Source organism: Nematostella vectensis, chromosome 8 (genome assembly GCF_932526225.1).
Source record: "Nematostella vectensis chromosome 8, jaNemVect1.1, whole genome shotgun sequence".
NCBI classification, from domain to species: Eukaryota; Metazoa; Cnidaria; class Anthozoa; order Actiniaria; family Edwardsiidae; genus Nematostella; species Nematostella vectensis.
In genome coordinates, this window is record NC_064041.1 from 5,295,912 (window position 1) to 5,317,107 (window position 21,196).

At 40.0% G+C, this 21,196-nt stretch overlaps 1 protein-coding gene across 2 annotated transcripts; it reads left to right on the forward strand.

Annotated features, from left to right (window-relative positions):
* The first annotated feature begins 161 nt into the window (after positions 1-161).
* On the forward strand, positions 162-20,975 carry LOC5501705 (NADPH-dependent diflavin oxidoreductase 1). Of its 2 annotated transcripts, none has more exons than XM_032369999.2 (15): positions 162-335; positions 761-967; positions 1,240-1,338; positions 1,442-1,543; positions 2,012-2,073; positions 2,258-2,384; positions 6,335-6,456; positions 6,738-6,910; positions 7,956-8,003; positions 8,134-8,241; positions 16,717-16,909; positions 17,588-17,647; positions 17,875-17,999; positions 18,862-18,956; positions 19,526-20,975. In XM_032369999.2, exons 2-15 carry the CDS (start codon positions 864-866, stop codon positions 19,668-19,670), a joined length of 1,563 nt encoding a protein of 520 aa, XP_032225890.2. In that variant the 5' UTR covers positions 162-335; positions 761-863; the 3' UTR covers positions 19,671-20,975. The 2 variants fall into 2 exon arrangements, with proteins under 2 accessions (XP_032225890.2, XP_001622977.3); XM_001622927.3 differs by having other exon boundaries at positions 792-967.
* Positions 20,976-21,196: the final 221 nt, after the last annotated feature.

Sequence of the window (21,196 nt, forward strand, 5' to 3'; positions counted from 1 at the left end):
GATACCCACATACTGCTTCTTGCATATTACAGTATTTCTACCTAATGTTTCTGTACGTCGAATGATTTTCTTCATTTAGAATTAAAAACACCAACATGATACGGTACAATATCTTGAAAATGTCTTTTTTCTCCTTCTGCTAAGCCACAGGTATCCCAAGCTGCTGACTCATGGTAGCGCAATCCAATATGGCGGCCGCGGCGGGAAAGAAGCGCTTGACCGTTCTCTACGGCTCACAGACCGGCACAGCTCAAGAAGTAGCCGAAAGGATAGGCAGAGAGGGGAGACGACGGCACATCTCTGCTCGCGTGCTTGCGTTGGATGATTATAATGTGGTAAGATTTCAGATAAATGTTAAATTTCACCAGCTCATGTCTTCGTCCCCATAAAATAAGGAAGCGTTACAACAAAATTGATTTAAATATCTCACGCTATGGCAGTAAATATTCCTTCCATTTATGCGTTCTAGAAAGCTTTAAAGTAAATTGACGAATATTTGTTGCTTTTGTTTGATTGTATCCCCCGATTGCTCCTTTTTTGTTGATTAACATATTTTAGTTGTATAACAAAGTAACAATGTAATGATAAAATATATAAAATAAAATACATATATCTCATTTTAAAAAATTGTTTGGTACTTAAATTTTAAAAATCGGCCAAGATTTTGCAAGTTCTTGATTTTTTTGATATCGAAATTTGGGGGTATATTTTGTACAGTATACTTTCATAAAATATCACTAATGATTGATTATTTTGCAAGATAACTGCAGATCTCTCATATCTGTTCAAAGGCTGACCTTATCAAAGAGGACCTGGTTGTGTTTGTTTGTGCGACGACTGGACAAGGCGATGAGCCAGATAATATGAAAAAGTTCTGGCGATTCATTATGAGGAGAAATCTGCCTGCGCATTCCCTGCAGCAGTTATCATTCTCAGTGTTAGGCCTTGGGGACTCCTCGTACCCAAAGTATGTCTAATGAACTGTACTCTTTATTTTAAACGTGAAACGGCGCAATAAAAAGGTATAGGGACGCACCCTTTTCACCCCTCAAAAACCAGAACCAACATGGCGGACTAACTGTTAGGCAGAGTGATAGACATAATATTTCATAATAAAACACTGAATGCTTCCTTTAAACCCAAATAACTTTCCCAATTTTCTTAACTTAATGTTTCTTTTTCCAGCTCTAATAATGACCACAATAATCCATTCCATTTTACTTAATGTTTTTTTTCTAGATTTAACTTTATTGCCAAAAAGCTGAACAAACGCTTGCTTCAGCTAAGTGCTAGTGTTCTCCAACCAGTTGGGCTGGCTGATGATCAACATGATCTAGGGTAAGCTCATTTTCATTTTGTATCATCTAAATATTGATGATGATGGTTTGATTGTTGTGCTGATGGTCATAATTTAATGATAATAGTATATTCCTTTTTTTAGTCCTGATGCTGTGGTTGATCCATGGCTAAAGGAATTATGGGAGAAGGTATCTGCAGTATACCCTATTCCACCTGGACTAGAGATAATCAGTGCAGATGAAAGGTACCAAATACAGGGTTGTAATTTTTAATTGCATTAAGTTGACAGGCACCGCAAAAGGGGAGGGGCTGGGGGGTGCTGCCCATCAATTTTTGTGACAGGAACAACCCAAATACTATGACTTATTCCTCTTTCCTTTGTTAATTACATTTTTTTCAATTCTCAGCCTCCCACTTTTCAACATGCTCCGCGGTCTCTGGTTGATAAAGACATCAGCTATATTGATGAAAATAATCATGCTTATGATATATAATGGCAATGGAAATAATAATAATATGCAAATGTTGATGGTGGGGAATGACAACACTCCCTGCTAGAAGTTGCATCTTTTCTTTGTATTTCACTTGCAGTTGCGAAGAAAAAAGAAAGATAAGGTGCCTTTGCTAGCAGGGGGGTTACAACAATGGTGGAAGTGATAAAATTATGTTGCTGTGGAACTGATGATAATGAAATAAATCGTCTTTTCCTTAGGCCACCTGCAAGATACAAGATTATCTACACTGACTCCCCTGCAGAAGAGAGTTCTTTAGAATGTAAGAGATGTCATCATCAATTGCCTCTTACATAAATGAATAGATACTGTATAATTCTAAACATTTAAATTAGATTCAAGAAACACCTTAAAATTTAAAATGTTTAGATTAGACTGGATTAATTTTTAATTAGATTGGGATAATCTAAATGTCATATGCATACAAATATGTTTTTCTTTTTCAGTTGGTTTACCTGCTAGTCAGCAAGCCCCATTCTTTGCCACTCTTATTTCTAATGACCGAGTGACTGCTTCTAATCATTGGCAAGATGTACGGCTTGTGAAATTGGACATAAGTGGCTCAGGAATCAGGTATTAAATACTAAATAACTGAATCGATAACTCTGTGTAGGATGGGGTAACCCTAAGGTTACCTGTAGATTTATATGGGAATACTGTTACAAATACAGTATCAACAGACTCAAAGGCAGGGGGTAGGAGCATCCTTAGGGACCCAGGGTGTTGCTGAGATCGGGCACACAGGGAGCGCACAAAAAGGAAAGAGGAGTGAAAGATGCCCTGGGCAACTGCTTGTAAAAGCTATTTCTAAAAACTGCAGCAAATTTACTCTCTGATTGGTCTCATTATAATTAAATGAAAATGAGGCCAATCAGTGGGCTCCTTGTTAATCAGAAGAGCAGACAAACCCCATGCATAGTAACACTTCACAAACACCTAAATAACAAATCCTACTCGGTTGGGTAAAAGTCCCACAATCAGATTTTGTCTGGAGTCTGTCAAGGGTAACACAAGCAAGGAGAAATTTGGGCACAATATCCGATCATATATTTGCCTGCTCAGCTTCATTATAAAATAGCAGGTAATATACCTTCTGCATACATTGGAGAACACCCTGACATAGATAGGATCATCGATATTATTTTGTACATCAAAGGTAAATCAAATAAAGAGTTTAAATAAAATCCCTCAAACTTGAGTCAACCCTTGAATTATCTAGAATCTTTCAGGCCTTTCAACAAAATTTTCCCAATATTGTTTGTTATGTTTAGCATATAGCTTTTCTTTTCCCACTTGGTATCCAAATTTTGAGACTGTTCTTACAGGCGCTAATTGGAAATAGGAGCCAGGTCTAGTCAAGCGACTAATTGGATTAGAAACTCTTTTTGGAAATTTGCTTTTACAGAGCAGTTTTCCAGGGCGTCTTTCACTCCTTTTTCTTCCTTGTGCGCTCCCTGTGTGCTTGATCTCCGGGAGGCCCTGGGTCCCCAAGAATGCAGTGGGAAGGGCAATGCAGGGGGTGTGGGGAGATGCTGTTTGGCTACTTTGACTTGATCCTGTGTAGGTTGGGGTAACCATAAGTTTACATGTAGGTGATATGGACATGCTTCAACAAGTAAATAACAATAGACTGAAAGGAAGGGGGAAGGTGATGCAGGGTGTTTGGGGAGATGTTTTTAGTTACTTGTTGTAATTATTCACCAGGAATTGTCAACTAGTTATTCACCAGTAGATGTTGTTAGTAAGTTACCATGAGATGTTATATTTTTTTACCAGGGGATGTTAATAGTTATTCATCATGATTATTTTTAGTTATTCCCCTGAAGATGTTATTGTTATCAACCAGGGGATGGCGTCAGTTATTTACCAGAATGATGTTATTAGTTATTCACAATAAGATATTGTTAGTTAGGGTATTAACCAGAAGTTGAATTTATTAGGTATTCATCAGGAGATGTTAGTTATTAATTAACCAGATGATTTGATTTTATTGTTTATTAACTATGAGATATTGTTAGTTATTTACCAGGAGTTGTTGATAGTTATTAATTAACCAGATGTTTTGATTTCATTGTCTATTTACTATGAGGTATTGTTAGTTATTCACCAGGAGCTGTTATTAGTTGTTCACCTAGAGATATTGTTAGTTATTAACCAGGAAATGTTATAAGTTATTTACCAGGAGATGTTATTAGTTATTCACCAGGAGATATTGTTAGTTATTAAACAGGAGATTTTATTAGTTATTCACCAGGAGATGTTATTAGTTATTCCCCAGAAGATGTTATTAGTTATTCCCTAGAAGATGTTATTAGTTATTCACCAGGAGATATTATTAGTTATTCACCAGGAGATGTTATTAGTTATTCACCAGGAGATGTTATTAGTTATTCACCAGGAGATGTTATTAGTTATTCACCAGAAGATGTTATTAGTTATTGATTCACCAGGAGATGTTATTAGTTATTCACCAGGAGATGTTATTAGTTATTCATCAGGAGATATTATTAGTTATTCACCAGGAGATGTTATTAGTTATTCACCAGGAGATGTTATTAGTTATTCACCAGGAGATGTTATAAGTTATTCACCAGGATATGTTAATAGTTATTCACCAGGAGATATTATTAGTTATTCACCAGGAGATGTTATTAGTTATTCACCAGGAGATGTTATTAGTTATTCACCAGGAGATGTTATTAGTTATTCACCAGGAGATATTATTAGTTATTCACCAGGAGATGTTATTAGTTATTCACCAGGAGATATTATTAGTTATTCACCAGGAGATGTTATTAGTTATTTACCAGGAGATGTTATTAGTTATTCACCAGGAGATGTTATTAGTTATTCACCAGAAGATGTTATTAGTTATTGATTCACCAGGAGATGTTATTAGTTATTCACCGGGAGATGTTATAAGTTATTCACCAGGAGATGTTATTAGTTATTCACCAGGAGATGTTATTAGTTATTTTCCAGGAGATGTTATTAGTTATTCACCAGGAGATGTTATTAGATATTTACCAGGAGATGTTATTAGTTATTCACCAGGAGATGTTATTAGTTATTCACCAGGAGATGTTATTAGTTATTGATTCACCAGGAGATGTTATTAGTTATTCACCAGGAGATATTATTAGTTATTCACCAGGAGATGTTATTAGTTATTCACCAGGAGATGTTATTAGTTATTCACCAGGAGATGTTATTAGTTATTCACCAGGAGATGTTATAAGTTATTCACCAGGAGATGTTATTAGTTATTCACCAGGAGATATTATTAGTTATTTACCAGGAGATGTTATTAGTTATTCACCAGGAGATATTATTAGTTATTCACCAGGAGATGTTATTAGTTATTCACCAGGAGATGTTATTAGTTATTCACCAGGAGATGTTATTAGTTATTCACCAGGAGATATTATTAGTTATTCACCAGGAGATGTTATTAGTTATTCACCAGGAGATATTATTAGTTATTTACCAGGAGATGTTATTAGTTATTCACCAGGAGATATTATTAGTTATTCACCAGGAGATGTTATTAGTTATTCACCAGGAGATGTTATTAGTTATTCACCAGGAGATGTTATTAGTTATTGATTCACCAGGAGATGTTATTAGTTATTCACCAGGAGATATTATTAGTTATTTACCAGGAGATGTTATTAGTTATTTACCAGGAGATGTTATTAGTTATTCACCAGGAGATGTTATTAGTTATTTCCCAGGAGATGTTATTAGTTATTTCCCAGGAGATATTATTAGTTATTCACCAGGAGATATTATTAGTTATTCACCAGGAGATGTTATTAATTATTTACCAGGAGATGTTATTAGTTATTCACCAGGAGATGTTATTAGTTATTCACCGGGAGATGTTATAAGTTATTCACCAGGAGATATTATTAGTTATTCACCAGGAGATATTATTAGTTATTCACCAGGAGATGTTATTAGTTATTTACCAGGAGATGTTATTAGTTATTCACCAGGAGATGTTATTAGTTATTTCCCAGGAGATGTTATTAGTTATTTCCCAGGAGATATTATTAGTTATTCACCAGGAGATATTATTAGTTATTCACCAGGAGATGTTATTAATTATTTACCAGGAGATGTTATTAGTTATTCACCAGGAGATGTTATTAGTTATTCACAGGGAGATGTTATAAGTTATTCACCAGGAGATATTATTAGTTATTCACCAGGAGATATTATTAGTTATTCACCAGGAGATGTTATTAGTTATTTACCAGGAGATGTTATTAGTTATTCACCGGGAGATGTTATAAGTTATTCACCAGAAGATATTATTAGTTATTCACCAGGAGATATTATTAGTTATTCACCAGGAGATGTTATTAGTTATTTACCAGGAGATGTTATTAGTTATTCACCAGGAGATGTTATTAGTTATTCACCAGAAGATGTTATTAGTTATTGATTCACCAGGAGATGTTATTAGTTATTCACCAGAAGATGTTATTAGTTATTGATTCACCAGGAGATGTTATTAGTTATTCACCAGGAGATGTTGTTATGGTCCAGCCAAGCAATCTTTCGGACACAGCAGAAGAGTTTATGAGCTTCCTCCATCTCGATCCAGACAAGAATTTTACCCTCCAACAAACAAATCCAGGTATCTTAGCCTAAAAAGGACCTTTACTACAAGACAGTCATTGTCAAAGGTTAAGTTTTCAGGATATTATTTAATTGCTGTATATCTGAACCACTACACCCATGTTTCATTGCAGTCTATCCAAACCACTAGTACTGTATGTCTTTCATTAATTGTTTCTTTTGAAGTTTTATTAGAAGCCTTGGGCAATCAGTCTTGGATTAACAAAATAGCAAAATAGCAATGGCAATCACCTTGCCTTCAAAACCCCTTACACAGCGTCTGTCGCCATGTTTTTTTAGATATCCCTGTTTCAAGAAGGCTTTCCAGACCCTGCAGTATAAGGTTCCTGGTGGAGCATTATCTTGATATTCAGGGAGTGCCCCGGAGGTACTTTTTCGAGTTGCTTTCTCACTTCACATCGTCAGAACTTGAAAAAGAAAAGCTGCAAGATTTTGCATCTGCAGAAGGACAGGTATATAACAGACTCATTCAACGTTATTCATTGCACCTTGATCAGCCTTATATATTCTGCTACTACTTTACCATTCACTGTACCTGGCTTAATGTATGTCTGGGTCTGAAAGCCACAGGTAAATGAACGACTCATTAACATTCTTAAAGACCCTACTTACATGGCTTTATGTTTTTGACTTAAAATTTTCCCTGCTATCCAATTCCAATGTACCTTACCTCTATGACATCCTTAAATCCGCCAATGGAAATTGATGCCTTTTTACACCTTTTTCTTTTGCTCAGGTGAAAAACAATGGTGGCATTTTTAAATAACTTTAAACAGACAACGCAAAAAATATTTTAAAATTGTAAAAGCAGTGTCTATTAGATGTTTCTTTGAAGATGTGACTGATAATTTAGAACGGATGGCCTTTTGAATAGTGCGGATTCTAATAGATTCTTTTGTCTCTTCTGAGTTGAGGTTTCCGTCGGCCCTCCAAAGTAAATTAGTGCAATTGCCGCTTTAACAGACCAAAACGTAATCACCGGTGCCCCTCTCCAATGCACCTCCCCCTATTCCTACTTTTGTAATGAGACACACCCGACCCATCCTACATTGTACGAAGACATCTACATAGCTCAAAGTTGCACATGCACACCTCTAGTTAATCTAATTGCTGTATACAGTATCTAGGACTTTCTTGCATAATATTTATGTATGCTGGCCCACCCCCCTCAAGCATTACAATATTACATGCCTGCAAATTTGATATTCACTTTAAAGAAAGCCAATAACTCCGACATTCCATGCTCCGGCTCAGTTATGAGTGACAAAAAGCACCCATTTCCATCGGCTAATTAAAGCGATCAATCACAAGATTTTCAATTAATAGAATATAGTCTTAACGGATCTGACTTTATGCGTAGATTGTTATTTTGAAGTTTCCTAGCGAATAAAGTGTTGTATTTTCAATTATAAAAAAATAACGAAGCTGTTGATCGACTTTCTTTAACCTTTACTCGTCATTGACTAAATTTTTGTTTCCTGTTGCTATCCCTTTTAGGAAGATCTGTATTCATACTGTTACAGACAGAAGAGGAGTACACTAGAGGTAAGCTTACCTTTCTGTCTTTTCCTTTAGGTCAAATCGTAATGTTAGTGTAAATTGTCCTACGATATAGAGGCACCAAGAGCTGTTGCTGGAAATAATAATAATAATCCTTCCGTTCTATTGTTCTCAGGTTCTACAGGATTTTCCACAAGCTAGTGCAAACCTTCCATTCGAGTATCTCCTTGACCTAATTCCTGCGATTCAACCAAGAGCCTTTTCCATAGCATCCGCCCAAAAGGTAGACGTACAGTAGAAAACTTGTTAAGCCTGTGTGTTGCATCCACCCAAATGGTAGACGTACAGTAGAATACTGAAGCCTTCTGTATTGCATCCACCCAAATGGTAGACGTATAGAGTAGAATACTGAAGCCTTCTGTATTGCATCCACCCAAATGGTAGACGTACAGTAAAATACTGAAGTCTTCTGTATTGCATCCACCCAAATGGTAGACGTACAGTAGAATACTGAAGCCTTCTGTATTGCATCCACCCAAATGGTAGACGTATAGAGTAGAATACTGAAGCCTTCTGTATTGCATCCACCCAAATGGTAGACGTACAGTAGAATACTGAAGCCTTCTGTATTGCATCCACCCAAATGGTAGACGTACAGTAGAATACTGAAGCCTTCTGTATGGCATCCACCCGAATGGTAGACGTACAGTAGAGTACGGAAGCCTTCTGTATTGCATCCACCCAAATGGTAGACGTATAGTAGAATACTGAAGCCTTCTGTATTGCATCCACCCGAATGGTAGACGTATAGTAGAATACTGAAGCCTTTTGTATTGCATCCACCCAAATGGTAGACGTACAGTAGAATACTGAAGCCTTCTGTATTGCGTCCACCCAAATGGTAGACGTACAGTAGAATACTGAAGCCTTCTGTATGGCATCCACCCAAATGGTAGACGTATAGAGTAGAATACTGAAGCCTTCTGTATTGCGTCCACCCAAATGGTAGACGTACAGTAGAATACTGAAGCCTTCTGTATTGCATCCACCCAAATGGTAGACGTATAGAGTAGAATACTGAAGCCTTCTGTATTGCATCCACCCTAATGGTAGACGTACAGTAGAGTACGGAAGCCTTCTGTATTGCATCCACCCTAATGGTAGACGTACGGAAGCCTTCTGTATTGTATCCACCCAAATGGTAGACGTATAGAGTAGAATACTGAAGCCTTCTGTATTGCATCCACCCTGATGGTAGACGTACAGTAGAATACTGAAGCCGTCTGTATGGCATCCACCCAAATGGTAGATGTACAGTAGAATACTGAAGCCTTCTGTATGGCATCCACCCGAATGGTAGACGTACAGTAGAGTACGGAAGCCTTCTGTATTGCATCCACCCAAATGGTAGACGTATAGTAGAATACTGAAGCCTTCTGTATTGCATCCACCCGAATGGTAGACGTATAGTAGAATGCTGAAGCCTTTTGTATTGCATCCACCCAAATGGTAGACGTACAGTAGAATACTGAAGCCTTCTGTATTGCGTCCACCCAAATGGTAGACATACAGTAGAATACTGAAGCCTTCTGTATGGCATCCACCCAAATGGTAGACGTATAGAGTAGAATACTGAAGCCTTCTGTATTGCATCCACACTAATGGTAGACGTACAGTAGAGTACTGAAGGCTTCTGTATTGTATCCATCCAAATGGTAGACGTATAGAGTAGAATACTGAAGCCTTCTGTATTGCAATCACCCTGATGGTAGGCGTACAGTAGAATACTGAAGCTGTCTGTATGGCATCCACCCAAATGGTAGACGTACAGTAGAATACTGAAGCCTTCTGTATGGCATCCACCCGAATGGTAGACGTACAGTAGAGTACGGAAGCCTTCTGTATTGCATCCACCCAAATGGTAGACGTATAGTAGAATACTGAAGCCTTTTGTATTGCATCCACCCAAATGGTAGACGTACAGTAGAATACTGAAGCCTTCTGTATTGCGTCCACCCAAATGGTAGACGTACAGTAGAATACTGAAGCCTTCTGTATGGCATCCACCCAAATGGTAGACGTATAGAGTAGAATACTGAAGCCTTCTGTATTGCGTCCACCCAAATGGTAGACGTACAGTAGAATACTGAAGCCTTCTGTATTGCATCCACCCTAATGGTAGACGTACAGTAGAGTACTGAAGCCTTCTGTATTGCATCTACCCTAATGGTAGACGTACAGTAGAATACGGAAGCCTTCTGTATTGCATCCACCCAAATGGTAGACGTACAGTAGAATACTGAAGCCTTCTGTATTGCATCCACCCAAATGGTAGACGTATAGAGTAGAATACTGAAGCCTTCTGTATTGCATCCACCCAAATGGTAGACGTATAGAATAGAATACTGAAGCCTTCTGTATTGCATCCACCCAAATGGTAGACGTATAGAGTAGAATACTGAAGCCTTCTGTATTGCATCCACCCAAATGGTAGACGTACAGTAGAATACTGAAGCCTTCTTTATTGCATCACCCTAATGGTAGACGTACAGTAGAGTACTGAAGCCTTCTGTATTGCATCCACCCAAATGGTAGACGTATAGAGTAGAATACTGAAGCCTTCTGTATTGCATCCACCCAAATAATAGACGTACAGTAGAATACTAAAGCCTTCTGTATTGTATCCACCCAAATGGTAGACGTATAGAGTAGAATACTGAAGCCTTCTGTATTGCATCCACCCAAATGGTAGACGTACAGTAGAATACTGAAGCCTTCTGTATTGCCTCCACCCAAATGGTAGACGTACAGTAGAATACTGAAGCCTTTTGTATTGCCTCCACCCTAATGGTAGACGTACAGTAGAGTACTGAAGCCTTCTGTATTGTATCCACCCAAATGGTAGACGTATAGAGTAGAATACTGAAGTCTTCTGTATTGCATCCACCCAAATGGTAGACGTACAGTAGAATACTGAAGCCGTCTGTATGGCATCCACCCAAATGGTAGACGTACAGTAGAGTACGGAAGCCTTCTGTATTGCATCCACCCAAATGGTAGACGTATAGTAGAGTACGGAAGCCTTCTGTATTGCATCCACCCAAATGGTAGACGTATAGTAGAATACTGAAGCCTTTTGTATTGCATCCACCCAAATGGTAGACGTACAGTAGAATACTGAAGCCTTCTTTATTGCATCACCCTAATGGTAGACGTACAGTAGAGTACTGAAGCCTTCTGTATTGCATCCACCCAAATGGTAGACGTATAGAGTAGAATACTGAAGCCTTTTGTATTGCATCCACCCAAATGGTAGACGTACAGTAGAATACTGAAGCCTTCTGTATTGCGTCCACCCAAATGGTAGACATACAGTAGAATACTGAAGCCTTCTGTATGGCATCCACCCAAATGGTAGACGTATAGAGTAGAATACTGAAGCCTTCTGTATTGCATCCACACTAATGGTAGACGTACAGTAGAGTACTGAAGGCTTCTGTATTGTATCCATCCAAATGGTAGACGTATAGAGTAGAATACTGAAGCCTTCTGTATTGCATCCACCCTGATGGTAGACGTACAGTAGAATACTGAAGCCGTCTGTATGGCATCCACCCAAATGGTAGACGTACAGTAGAATACTGAAGCCTTCTGTATTGCGTCCACCCAAATGGTAGACGTATAGTAGAGTACGGAAGCCTTCTGTATTGCATCCACCCAAATGGTAGACGTATAGTAGAATACTGAAGCCTTTTGTATTGCATCCACCCAAATGGTAGACGTATAGAGTAGAATACTGAAGCCTTCTGTATTGCGTCCACCCAAATGGTAGACGTACAGTAGAATACTGAAGCCTTCTGTATTGCATCCACCCAAATGGTAGACGTATAGAGTAGAATACTGAAGCCTTCTGTATTGCATCCACCCTAATGGTAGACGTACAGTAGAGTACGGAAGCCTTCTGTATTGCATCCACCCTAATGGTAGACGTACAGTAGAATACGGATGCCTTCTGTATTGTATCCACCCAAATGGTAGACGTATAGAGTAGAATACTGAAGCCTTCTGTATTGCATCCACCCTGATGGTAGACGTACAGTAGAATACTGAAGCCGTCTGTATGGCATCCACCCAAATGGTAGATGTACAGTAGAATACTGAAGCCTTCTGTATGGCATCCACCCGAATGGTAGACGTACAGTAGAGTACGGAAGCCTTCTGTATTGCATCCACCCAAATGGTAGATGTATAGTAGAATACTGAAGCCTTCTGTATTGCATCCACCCGAACGGTAGACGTATAGTAGAATACTGAAGCCTTTTGTATTGCAACCACCCAAATGGTAGACGTACAGTAGAATACTGAAGCCTTCTGTATTGCGTCCACCCAAATGGTAGACATACAGTAGAATACTGAAGCCTTCTGTATGGCATCCACCCAAATGGTAGACGTATAAAGTAGAATACTGAAGCCTTCTGTATTGCATCCACACTAATGGTAGACGTACAGTAGAGTACTGAAGGCTTCTGTATTGTATCCATCCAAATGGTAGACGTATAGAGTAGAATACTGAAGCCTTCTGTATTGCATCCACCCTGATGGTAGACGTACAGTAGAATACTGAATCCGTCTGTATGGCATCCACCCAAATGGTAGACGTACAGTAGAATACTGAAGCCTTCTGTATGGCATCCACCCGAATGGTAGACGTACAGTAGAGTACGGAAGCCTTCTGTATTGCATCCACCCAAATGGTAGACGTATAGTAGAATACTGAAGCCTTCTGTATTGCATCCACCCAAATGGTAGACGTACAGTAGAATACTGAAGCCTTCTGTATTGCGTCCACCCAAATGGTAGACGTACAGTAGAATACTGAAGCCTTCTGTATGGCATCCACCCAAATGGTAGACGTATAGAGTAGAATACTGAAGCCTTCTGTATTGCGTCCACCCAAATGGTAGACGTACAGTAGAGTACTGAAGCCTTCTGTATTGCATCCACCCCTAATGGTAGACGTACAGTAGAATACGGAAGCCTTCTGTATTGCATCCACCCAAATGGTAGACGTACAGTAGAATACTGAAGCCTTCTGTATTGCATCCACCCAAATGGTAGACGTATAGAGTAGAATACTGAAGCCTTCTGTATTGCATCCACCCAGATGGTAGACGTATAGAATAGAATACTGAAGCCTTCTGTATTGCATCCACCCAAATGGTAGACGTATAGAGTAGAATACTGAAGCCTTCTGTATTGCATCCACCCTGATGGTAGACGTACAGTAGAATACTGAAGCCGTCTGTATAGCATCCACCCAAATGGTAGACGTACAGTAGAATACTGAAGCCTTCTGTATGGCATCCACCCGAATGGTAGACGTACAGTAGAGTACTGAAGCCTTCTGTATTGCATCCACCCAAATGGTAGACGTATAGTAGAATACTGAAGCCTTCTGTATTGCATCCACCCGAATGGTAGACGTATAGTAGAATACTGAAGCCTTTTGTATTGCATCCACCCAAATGGTAGACGTACAGTAGAATACTGAAGCCTTCTGTATTGCGTCCACCCAAATGGTAGACGTACAGTAGAATACTGAAGCCTTCTGTATGGCATCCACCCAAATGGTAGACGTATAGAGTAGAATACTGAAGCCTTCTGTATTGCGTCCACCCAAATGGTAGACGTACAGTAGAATACTGAAGCCTTCTGTATTGCATCCACCCAAATGGTAGACGTATAGAGTAGAATACTGAAGCCTTCTGTATTGCATCCACCCTAATGGTAGACGTACAGTAGAGTACGGAAGCCTTCTGTATTGCATCCACCCTAATGGTAGACGTACAGTAGAATACGGATGCCTTCTGTATTGTATCCACCCAAATGGTAGACGTATAGAGTAGAATACTGAAGCCTTCTGTATTGCATCCACCCTGATGGTAGACGTACAGTAGAATACTGAAGCCGTCTGTATGGCATCCACCCAAATGGTAGATGTACAGTAGAATACTGAAGCCTTCTGTATGGCATCCACCCGAATGGTAGACGTACAGTAGAGTACGGAAGCCTTCTGTATTGCATCCACCCAAATGGTAGATGTATAGTAGAATACTGAAGCCTTCTGTATTGCATCCACCCGAACGGTAGACGTATAGTAGAATACTGAAGCCTTTTGTATTGCAACCACCCAAATGGTAGACGTACAGTAGAATACTGAAGCCTTCTGTATTGCGTCCACCCAAATGGTAGACATACAGTAGAATACTGAAGCCTTCTGTATGGCATCCACCCAAATGGTAGACGTATAAAGTAGAATACTGAAGCCTTCTGTATTGCATCCACACTAATGGTAGACGTACAGTAGAGTACTGAAGGCTTCTGTATTGTATCCATCCAAATGGTAGACGTATAGAGTAGAATACTGAAGCCTTCTGTATTGCATCCACCCTGATGGTAGACGTACAGTAGAATACTGAATCCGTCTGTATGGCATCCACCCAAATGGTAGACGTACAGTAGAATACTGAAGCCTTCTGTATGGCATCCACCCGAATGGTAGACGTACAGTAGAGTACGGAAGCCTTCTGTATTGCATCCACCCAAATGGTAGACGTATAGTAGAATACTGAAGCCTTCTGTATTGCATCCACCCAAATGGTAGACGTACAGTAGAATACTGAAGCCTTCTGTATTGCGTCCACCCAAATGGTAGACGTACAGTAGAATACTGAAGCCTTCTGTATGGCATCCACCCAAATGGTAGACGTATAGAGTAGAATACTGAAGCCTTCTGTATTGCGTCCACCCAAATGGTAGACGTACAGTAGAGTACTGAAGCCTTCTGTATTGCATCCACCCCTAATGGTAGACGTACAGTAGAATACGGAAGCCTTCTGTATTGCATCCACCCAAATGGTAGACGTACAGTAGAATACTGAAGCCTTCTGTATTGCATCCACCCAAATGGTAGACGTATAGAGTAGAATACTGAAGCCTTCTGTATTGCATCCACCCAGATGGTAGACGTATAGAATAGAATACTGAAGCCTTCTGTATTGCATCCACCCAAATGGTAGACGTATAGAGTAGAATACTGAAGCCTTCTGTATTGCATCCACCCAAATGGTAGACGTATAGAATAGAATACTGAAGTCTTCTGTATTGCCTCCACCCTAATGATAGACGTACAGTAGAGTACTGAAGCCTTCTGTATTGTATCCACCCAAATGGTAGACGTATAGAGTAGAATACTGAAGCCTTCTGTATTGCCTCCACCCTAATGATAGACGTACAGTAGAGTACTGAAGCCTTCTGTATTGTATCCACCCAAATGGTAGACGTATAGAATAGAATACTGAAGCCTTCTGTATTGCCTCCACCCTAATGATAGACGTACAGTAGAGTACTGAAGCCTTCTGTATTGTATCCACCCAAATGGTAGACGTATAGAATAGAATACTGAAGCCTTCTGTATTGCATCCACCCAAATGGTAGACGTACAGTAGAGTACTGAAGCCTTCTGTATTGTATCCACCCAAATGGTAGACGTATAGAGTAGAATACTGAAGCCTTCTGTATGGCATCCACCCAAATGGTAGACGTACAGTAGAATACTGAAGCCTTCTGTATTGCATCCACCCAAATGGTAGACGTATAGAGTAGAATACTGAAGCCTTCTGTATTGCATCCACCCTGATGGTAGACGTACAGTAGAATACTAAAGCCGTCTGTATTGCCTCCACCCAAATGGTAGACGTACAGTAGAGTACTGAAGCCTTCTGTATTGCATCCACCCAAATGGTAGACGTACAGTAGAATACTGAAGCCTTCTGTATTGCATCCACCCAAATGGTAGACGTACAGTAGAATCCTGAAGCCTTCTGTATTGCATCCACCCGAATGGTAGACGTACAGTAGAGTACTGAAGCCTTCTGTATTGCATCCACCCAAATGGTAGACGTATAGTAGAATACTGAAGCCTTCTGTATTGCATCCACCCGAATGGTAGACGTACAGTAGAGTACGGAAGCCTTTTGTATTGCATCCACCCAAATGGTAGACGTATAGAGTTGAATACTGAAGCCTTTTGTATTGCATCCACCCAAATGGTAGACGTATAGTAGAATACTGAAGCCTTCTGTATTGCGTCCACCCAAATGGTAGACGTACAGTAGAATACTTAAGCCTTCTGTATTGCATCCACCCAAATGGTAGACGTACAGTAGAGTACTGAAACCTTCTGTATTGCGTCCACCCAAATGGTAGACCTATAGAGTAGAATACTGAAGCCTTCTGTATTGCCTCCACCCTAATGGTAGACGTACAGTAGAGTACTGAAACCTTCTGTATTGCATCTACCCAAATGGTAGACGTACAGTAGAGTACTGAAACCTTCTGTATTGCATCCACCCAAATGGTAGACGTATAGTAGAATACTGAAGCCTTCTGTATTGCATCCACCCAAATAGTAGACGTACAGTAGAGGACTGAAGCTTTTTGTATTGCATCTACCCAAATGGTAGACGTATATAGTAGAGTACTGAAGCTTTCTGTATTGCATCCACCCAAATGGTAGACGTACAGCTTCTGTATTCATCCACCCAAATGGTAGACGTATAGAGTAGAATACTGAAGCCTTATGTATTGCATCCAATAAGCTAAATGAATCATTTTTGATGAGAAAGTCTCTGTCAGAGCTTTTGGCAATGTCTGTTTATTGTTGTATCCCTAAACATTCTTTCCCATTTTACTTCAGGCACACCCAGATGAGATTGAGATTTTGATGGCTGTTGTTAAATACCAGACCAAAATTTCAAAGCCTAGACGTGGCCTGTGCTCCACCTGGCTGTCATCTCTACCGAATCGAAGCCGAGTGCCTGTCTGGGTCAAACGCGGCACCATCAGTCTGCCCTTAGACCATACAGTACCGCTACTAATGATAGGACCAGGTAGATTTACAGATTGTTTTTTTTCGCTCACACGAGAAAGACATTGCTGCACTAGTTTATTGTACTCCTTAATTTTTTAGTAATGCGTGGTGCAAACTTGTGACATAATGACAAAACGACATGGGCACGCACACTCTTATCTTCGTATGTTCAAGTGAGAATGCTTCGACATTTTGACATAAGCCCGGCATGACGACACGGACACAACGACATAAGAGAAAGAACATGATTTTTCATGTCATTATGTCCATGTCGTTATGTCGGGCTAAACAGAGTGCGCGCCTATGTCGTTATGTCACTAGTGTGCACCAGGCAATACGTAGCGCTTTCCTAAGCCAGAGGTTCCATGTTCGAGATCATGTCAGCTTGGGATGTTATCTAAAGGGGTAAAAATTTTTACTTTAAGGGACCATTAATCCCCCTGTCTTTCCTGTTACGGACGTTAAGCCGGGGGTCCCGTGTCTCCACGCATCACACCTTCCGATATTGAGGAACATTAATATAACCAGTGGTTACAACTTAGAGACAATGCCTTCACTCTAGAATATAACTTGAGCGTAGCAGTCCGCATCTAACGAGTAGTGTCGCATTTGAAGCTCATTTAACTATGACTCGCGATGTTATTTTTTTGTATTCTTGATTTTTTAGCACTTATTACAATAACGTTTTTTTTTCTAGGAACTGGTGTTGCGCCTTTCAGAAGTTTTATCGAAGAGCGACTTTTTCCAGTGCACGAAGGTTGGATGTGAGATGATGAAATCACGATTTTATTTTATTTTAATGTATTTGCTTGACCTATAAAATATTATTTAATAAAGCTGAAGGATCATTTCGGTTACTACGCACAATTTTTACTAATTGCCATCTTTTCGAAATAATGTTCAAATCTTAGTATAATCGTGAAAGTGCACCCCCCTTTAAATTTAATTTATAAGCTTTTATCACATTTTGAATTTTATTTCCAGGATCGAAATGTGTGCTGTTTTTTGGCTCTCGCAACAAGAACGCAGATTTCTTTTTTGAAAATCAGTGGAAAGAGCTCAGCGAGACTGGATGTTTGAGTGTCTTTACTGCTTTCTCGCGCGACCAGGTACGTATCCCTCCCATTCCTCCACGCGCTGACGTGACCAGGTACGTATCCCTCCCATTCCTCCACGCGCTGACGTGACCAGGTACGTATCCCTCCCATTCCTCTACGCGCTGACGTGACCAGGTACGTATCCCTCCCATTCCTCCACGCGCTGACGTGACCAGGTACGTATTCCTCCCATTCCTCCACTCGCTGACGTGACCAGGTACGTATCCCTCCCATTCCTCCACTCGCTGACGTGACCAGGTACGTATCCCTCCCATTCCTCCACGCGCTGACGTGACCAGGTACGTATCCCTCCCATTTCTCCACGCGCTGACGTGACCAGGTACGTATTCCTCCCATTCCTCCACGCGCTGACGTGATCAGGTTCGTCTGCTTTCGCTGTCAAGTGTTCATTAGCGGCTTTCAAAACTTGTATAGAACACAGGACCACTTAATAGCGACCAATAATAGTTTTAACTATTATTAAAATGATGCGTGAACACCAAGCAACGGTAGGTAAACTGTACGCATTGAAAATTTGATGAAAATAAGGGACCGAAGATTTGATTTTTTTGACGGGGGCGGGGACGAGGAGAGCATGTTTGATATTTGTTTCAATGGATGTCCCTGAGCCGTTAGCCAATGATTTCTTGTTGTTTTTTTGTTTTCGTTTGTTTCGTTATTTTTTACTTCTAAAGATTTTGACTTTTTCGATATTTTAATTGGGATTTTTTGTTACCGACTTGCCAGTCAAATATCAAATGGCCGTTCTATTACAACCCTTGATAACAGCTCGCGTGAAACCATATGGTAGCACAAACCTAACTAGAAAAATTGTTATTGATTTGCTGACTGGTTGTTCATCGCTTGATCTCAGGATGGTAAGATTTATGTCCAGCATCGAATCCGCGAGCAAAGTTCACTAATTTGGGACCTCATCAACAATCATCGGGCGATATGCTATCTCGCTGGGTAAGTCATGGCCAGCCTTCAATGGAATTAGCAATAGAACTTAGCTAGCGAATGGAGTTTTTATCCAAGATGGATTGAATTCTGTAGCGATACAAGGGTTTTAGGTCGCTACAGAATCACACCTCATTTGCATTGATCTTTTGTGGCAGTAAGGGTTTTTTCAAACATACGGAACCAGGGGCCTCAACCACCGTACACTCTACGGCGGTTTTGGTAATACTTTGTACTCCTGTTTTTAAAATTCAATTTAAAAAACTTTATCACGGCTTTCTTTCAAATCAACGTTCATCAAAGGTTTTGCTAAACCATCTCACCGCACCCTGCCTTGGAAATCTGTGGCGAAAATTGCACAATTTGAAAAACATGCAGTAAAATACACGTGACTCAAGTAAGCTAAACGTGAGCTAGGCGCTAACCAATCAAAACACTGAGAATTATTTCCATTTAGCTTGAATGATGGAAGCCAGAAACTGTTTTTTTTTTAAATAATTGACCAGACTTTGCAAAACTCGCAAAATTTAGGCGGACGATGATACAGACCATTTTAATATCTAACATTTTTTTCCTAGGAATTCCAAGCGCATGCTGATAGATGTGAAAGAAGCCTTGATCGAGGTGTTTTGTAAGGAGGGAGAGATGAGCGAAAGCGAGGCGGAAGCATTATTCGCTGAGCTTGAGAGGACAAGACGCTACCAGGCGGAGACATGGTCGTAGCAAGGCATGTCTACACCCTGGTTGTTTACAATTTAATCGGAAGTTCCGGTACTTCTGGTTATTTTGTAAATTGTACAGATTTCTCCCACTGGAAAATTCCGGAAAAAGTAGAATTACTTGAGAGGTTGCCCACTTTCAACGGAGATACCAGAAATTCCGAAAAATCGTGTACCATTTTTTTTTTCCATAGAATATTTGACCGAGGCCCCCAGCGTCCACTATTCCCCAGACCCCAAAAGTAGAATTTCTGGGTACAGAAGCAAATGGCACATAAGTCACACCGGAAATTTTGATATATAAGAAACTTCTTTTTACCATTCTGGCATTACGGAAGAACTGGGATCTCCTTCCGGAATTTCCGATTAAATGGTAAACAACCAGAGACCCTATTCACACTGCAAACATTACGAGTAGCGCTATCGGACCAACATCCATGGACAAATTACCTGTCAGCCGTCATTTTGGCATCCTAGCAAAGTGCCAAGTGCGACAAAGCTTCGGTAAATTTGGGAAATCTATTGTGATGTTTTCGATCGAAATGTGTAAGACTTTGTTTTAAGATGGTCATTTTGATTTTTTAATAATTAGTCTTCCAAATTTCGAATGAAGACAATAGCAAAGGTTTGGCTAACAGGGCTCTTTAACTACAGAAGCCAGAAGCATAGGTAAAACTGATCGGTGCAAGGGCGGCGAGGTGGCGAGAGAAAGGAGTCTGGGCCTAGCTGCAGGAGACCAACCCTGCCTTCCTGACTGAATCGCAGCGAGGCCTTTCTTTTGTCGCAAAATCTATACCCAAAGCTACTGCGATGAGAAAATGGATGCAATGTCTAATTGTGTGGGTCAGCGGTAGAATAATGGAGATATGACGATCCCAGCCATCTAGGCACTACTTTGAAAATTACCCAGAAGGCACTGAGAACAAGATTGGCGCCAGTCTGTTAGCATCGGTAACATATAATCTGAATGACTGAACATGGTCAGTGGTAACATGACCAAGCAAATTGCTCAACCTAGAAAAGGAAACATTGAACTCTACATGATCAAAATCAAATACGTGAATTTATTTTTACATTTATTGGAAAAAGCCTTGATTGAGTGGTTCGATTTTTAGTGTGGTGATATTTCCAGTATTCTGTAAAATTCTATATTGAAGAAAAAATAAGCTGGTGCAAGCAATTGTTAGAGAAACGTTTACTGTTATATAAATGTACTGTACTACTTTACCACTGTAAATCACACGGAGCAGTATACAGATAAGGTTGAAGTTCTCCACCAATTAAATAAATAAGGACCTACATGGGTGACTAGTTCTTGTGATCGTTGTTAATGACCCCCCCCCCCCCCTCTCTTGATTGATACTTTTCCATTTCTTTGTTTGTTCTTGATTATAGATTTCAGGCTAGCTGATCCCAGGGACCAGTTCCTAGAAAGCAGGTTAGCGCTAACACACGGATAAAACGGATCTCCACATTTGATTGGATAAAAAGGGCATTTATCCCTGGGCTAGACCCAGAATTGCACGTTCG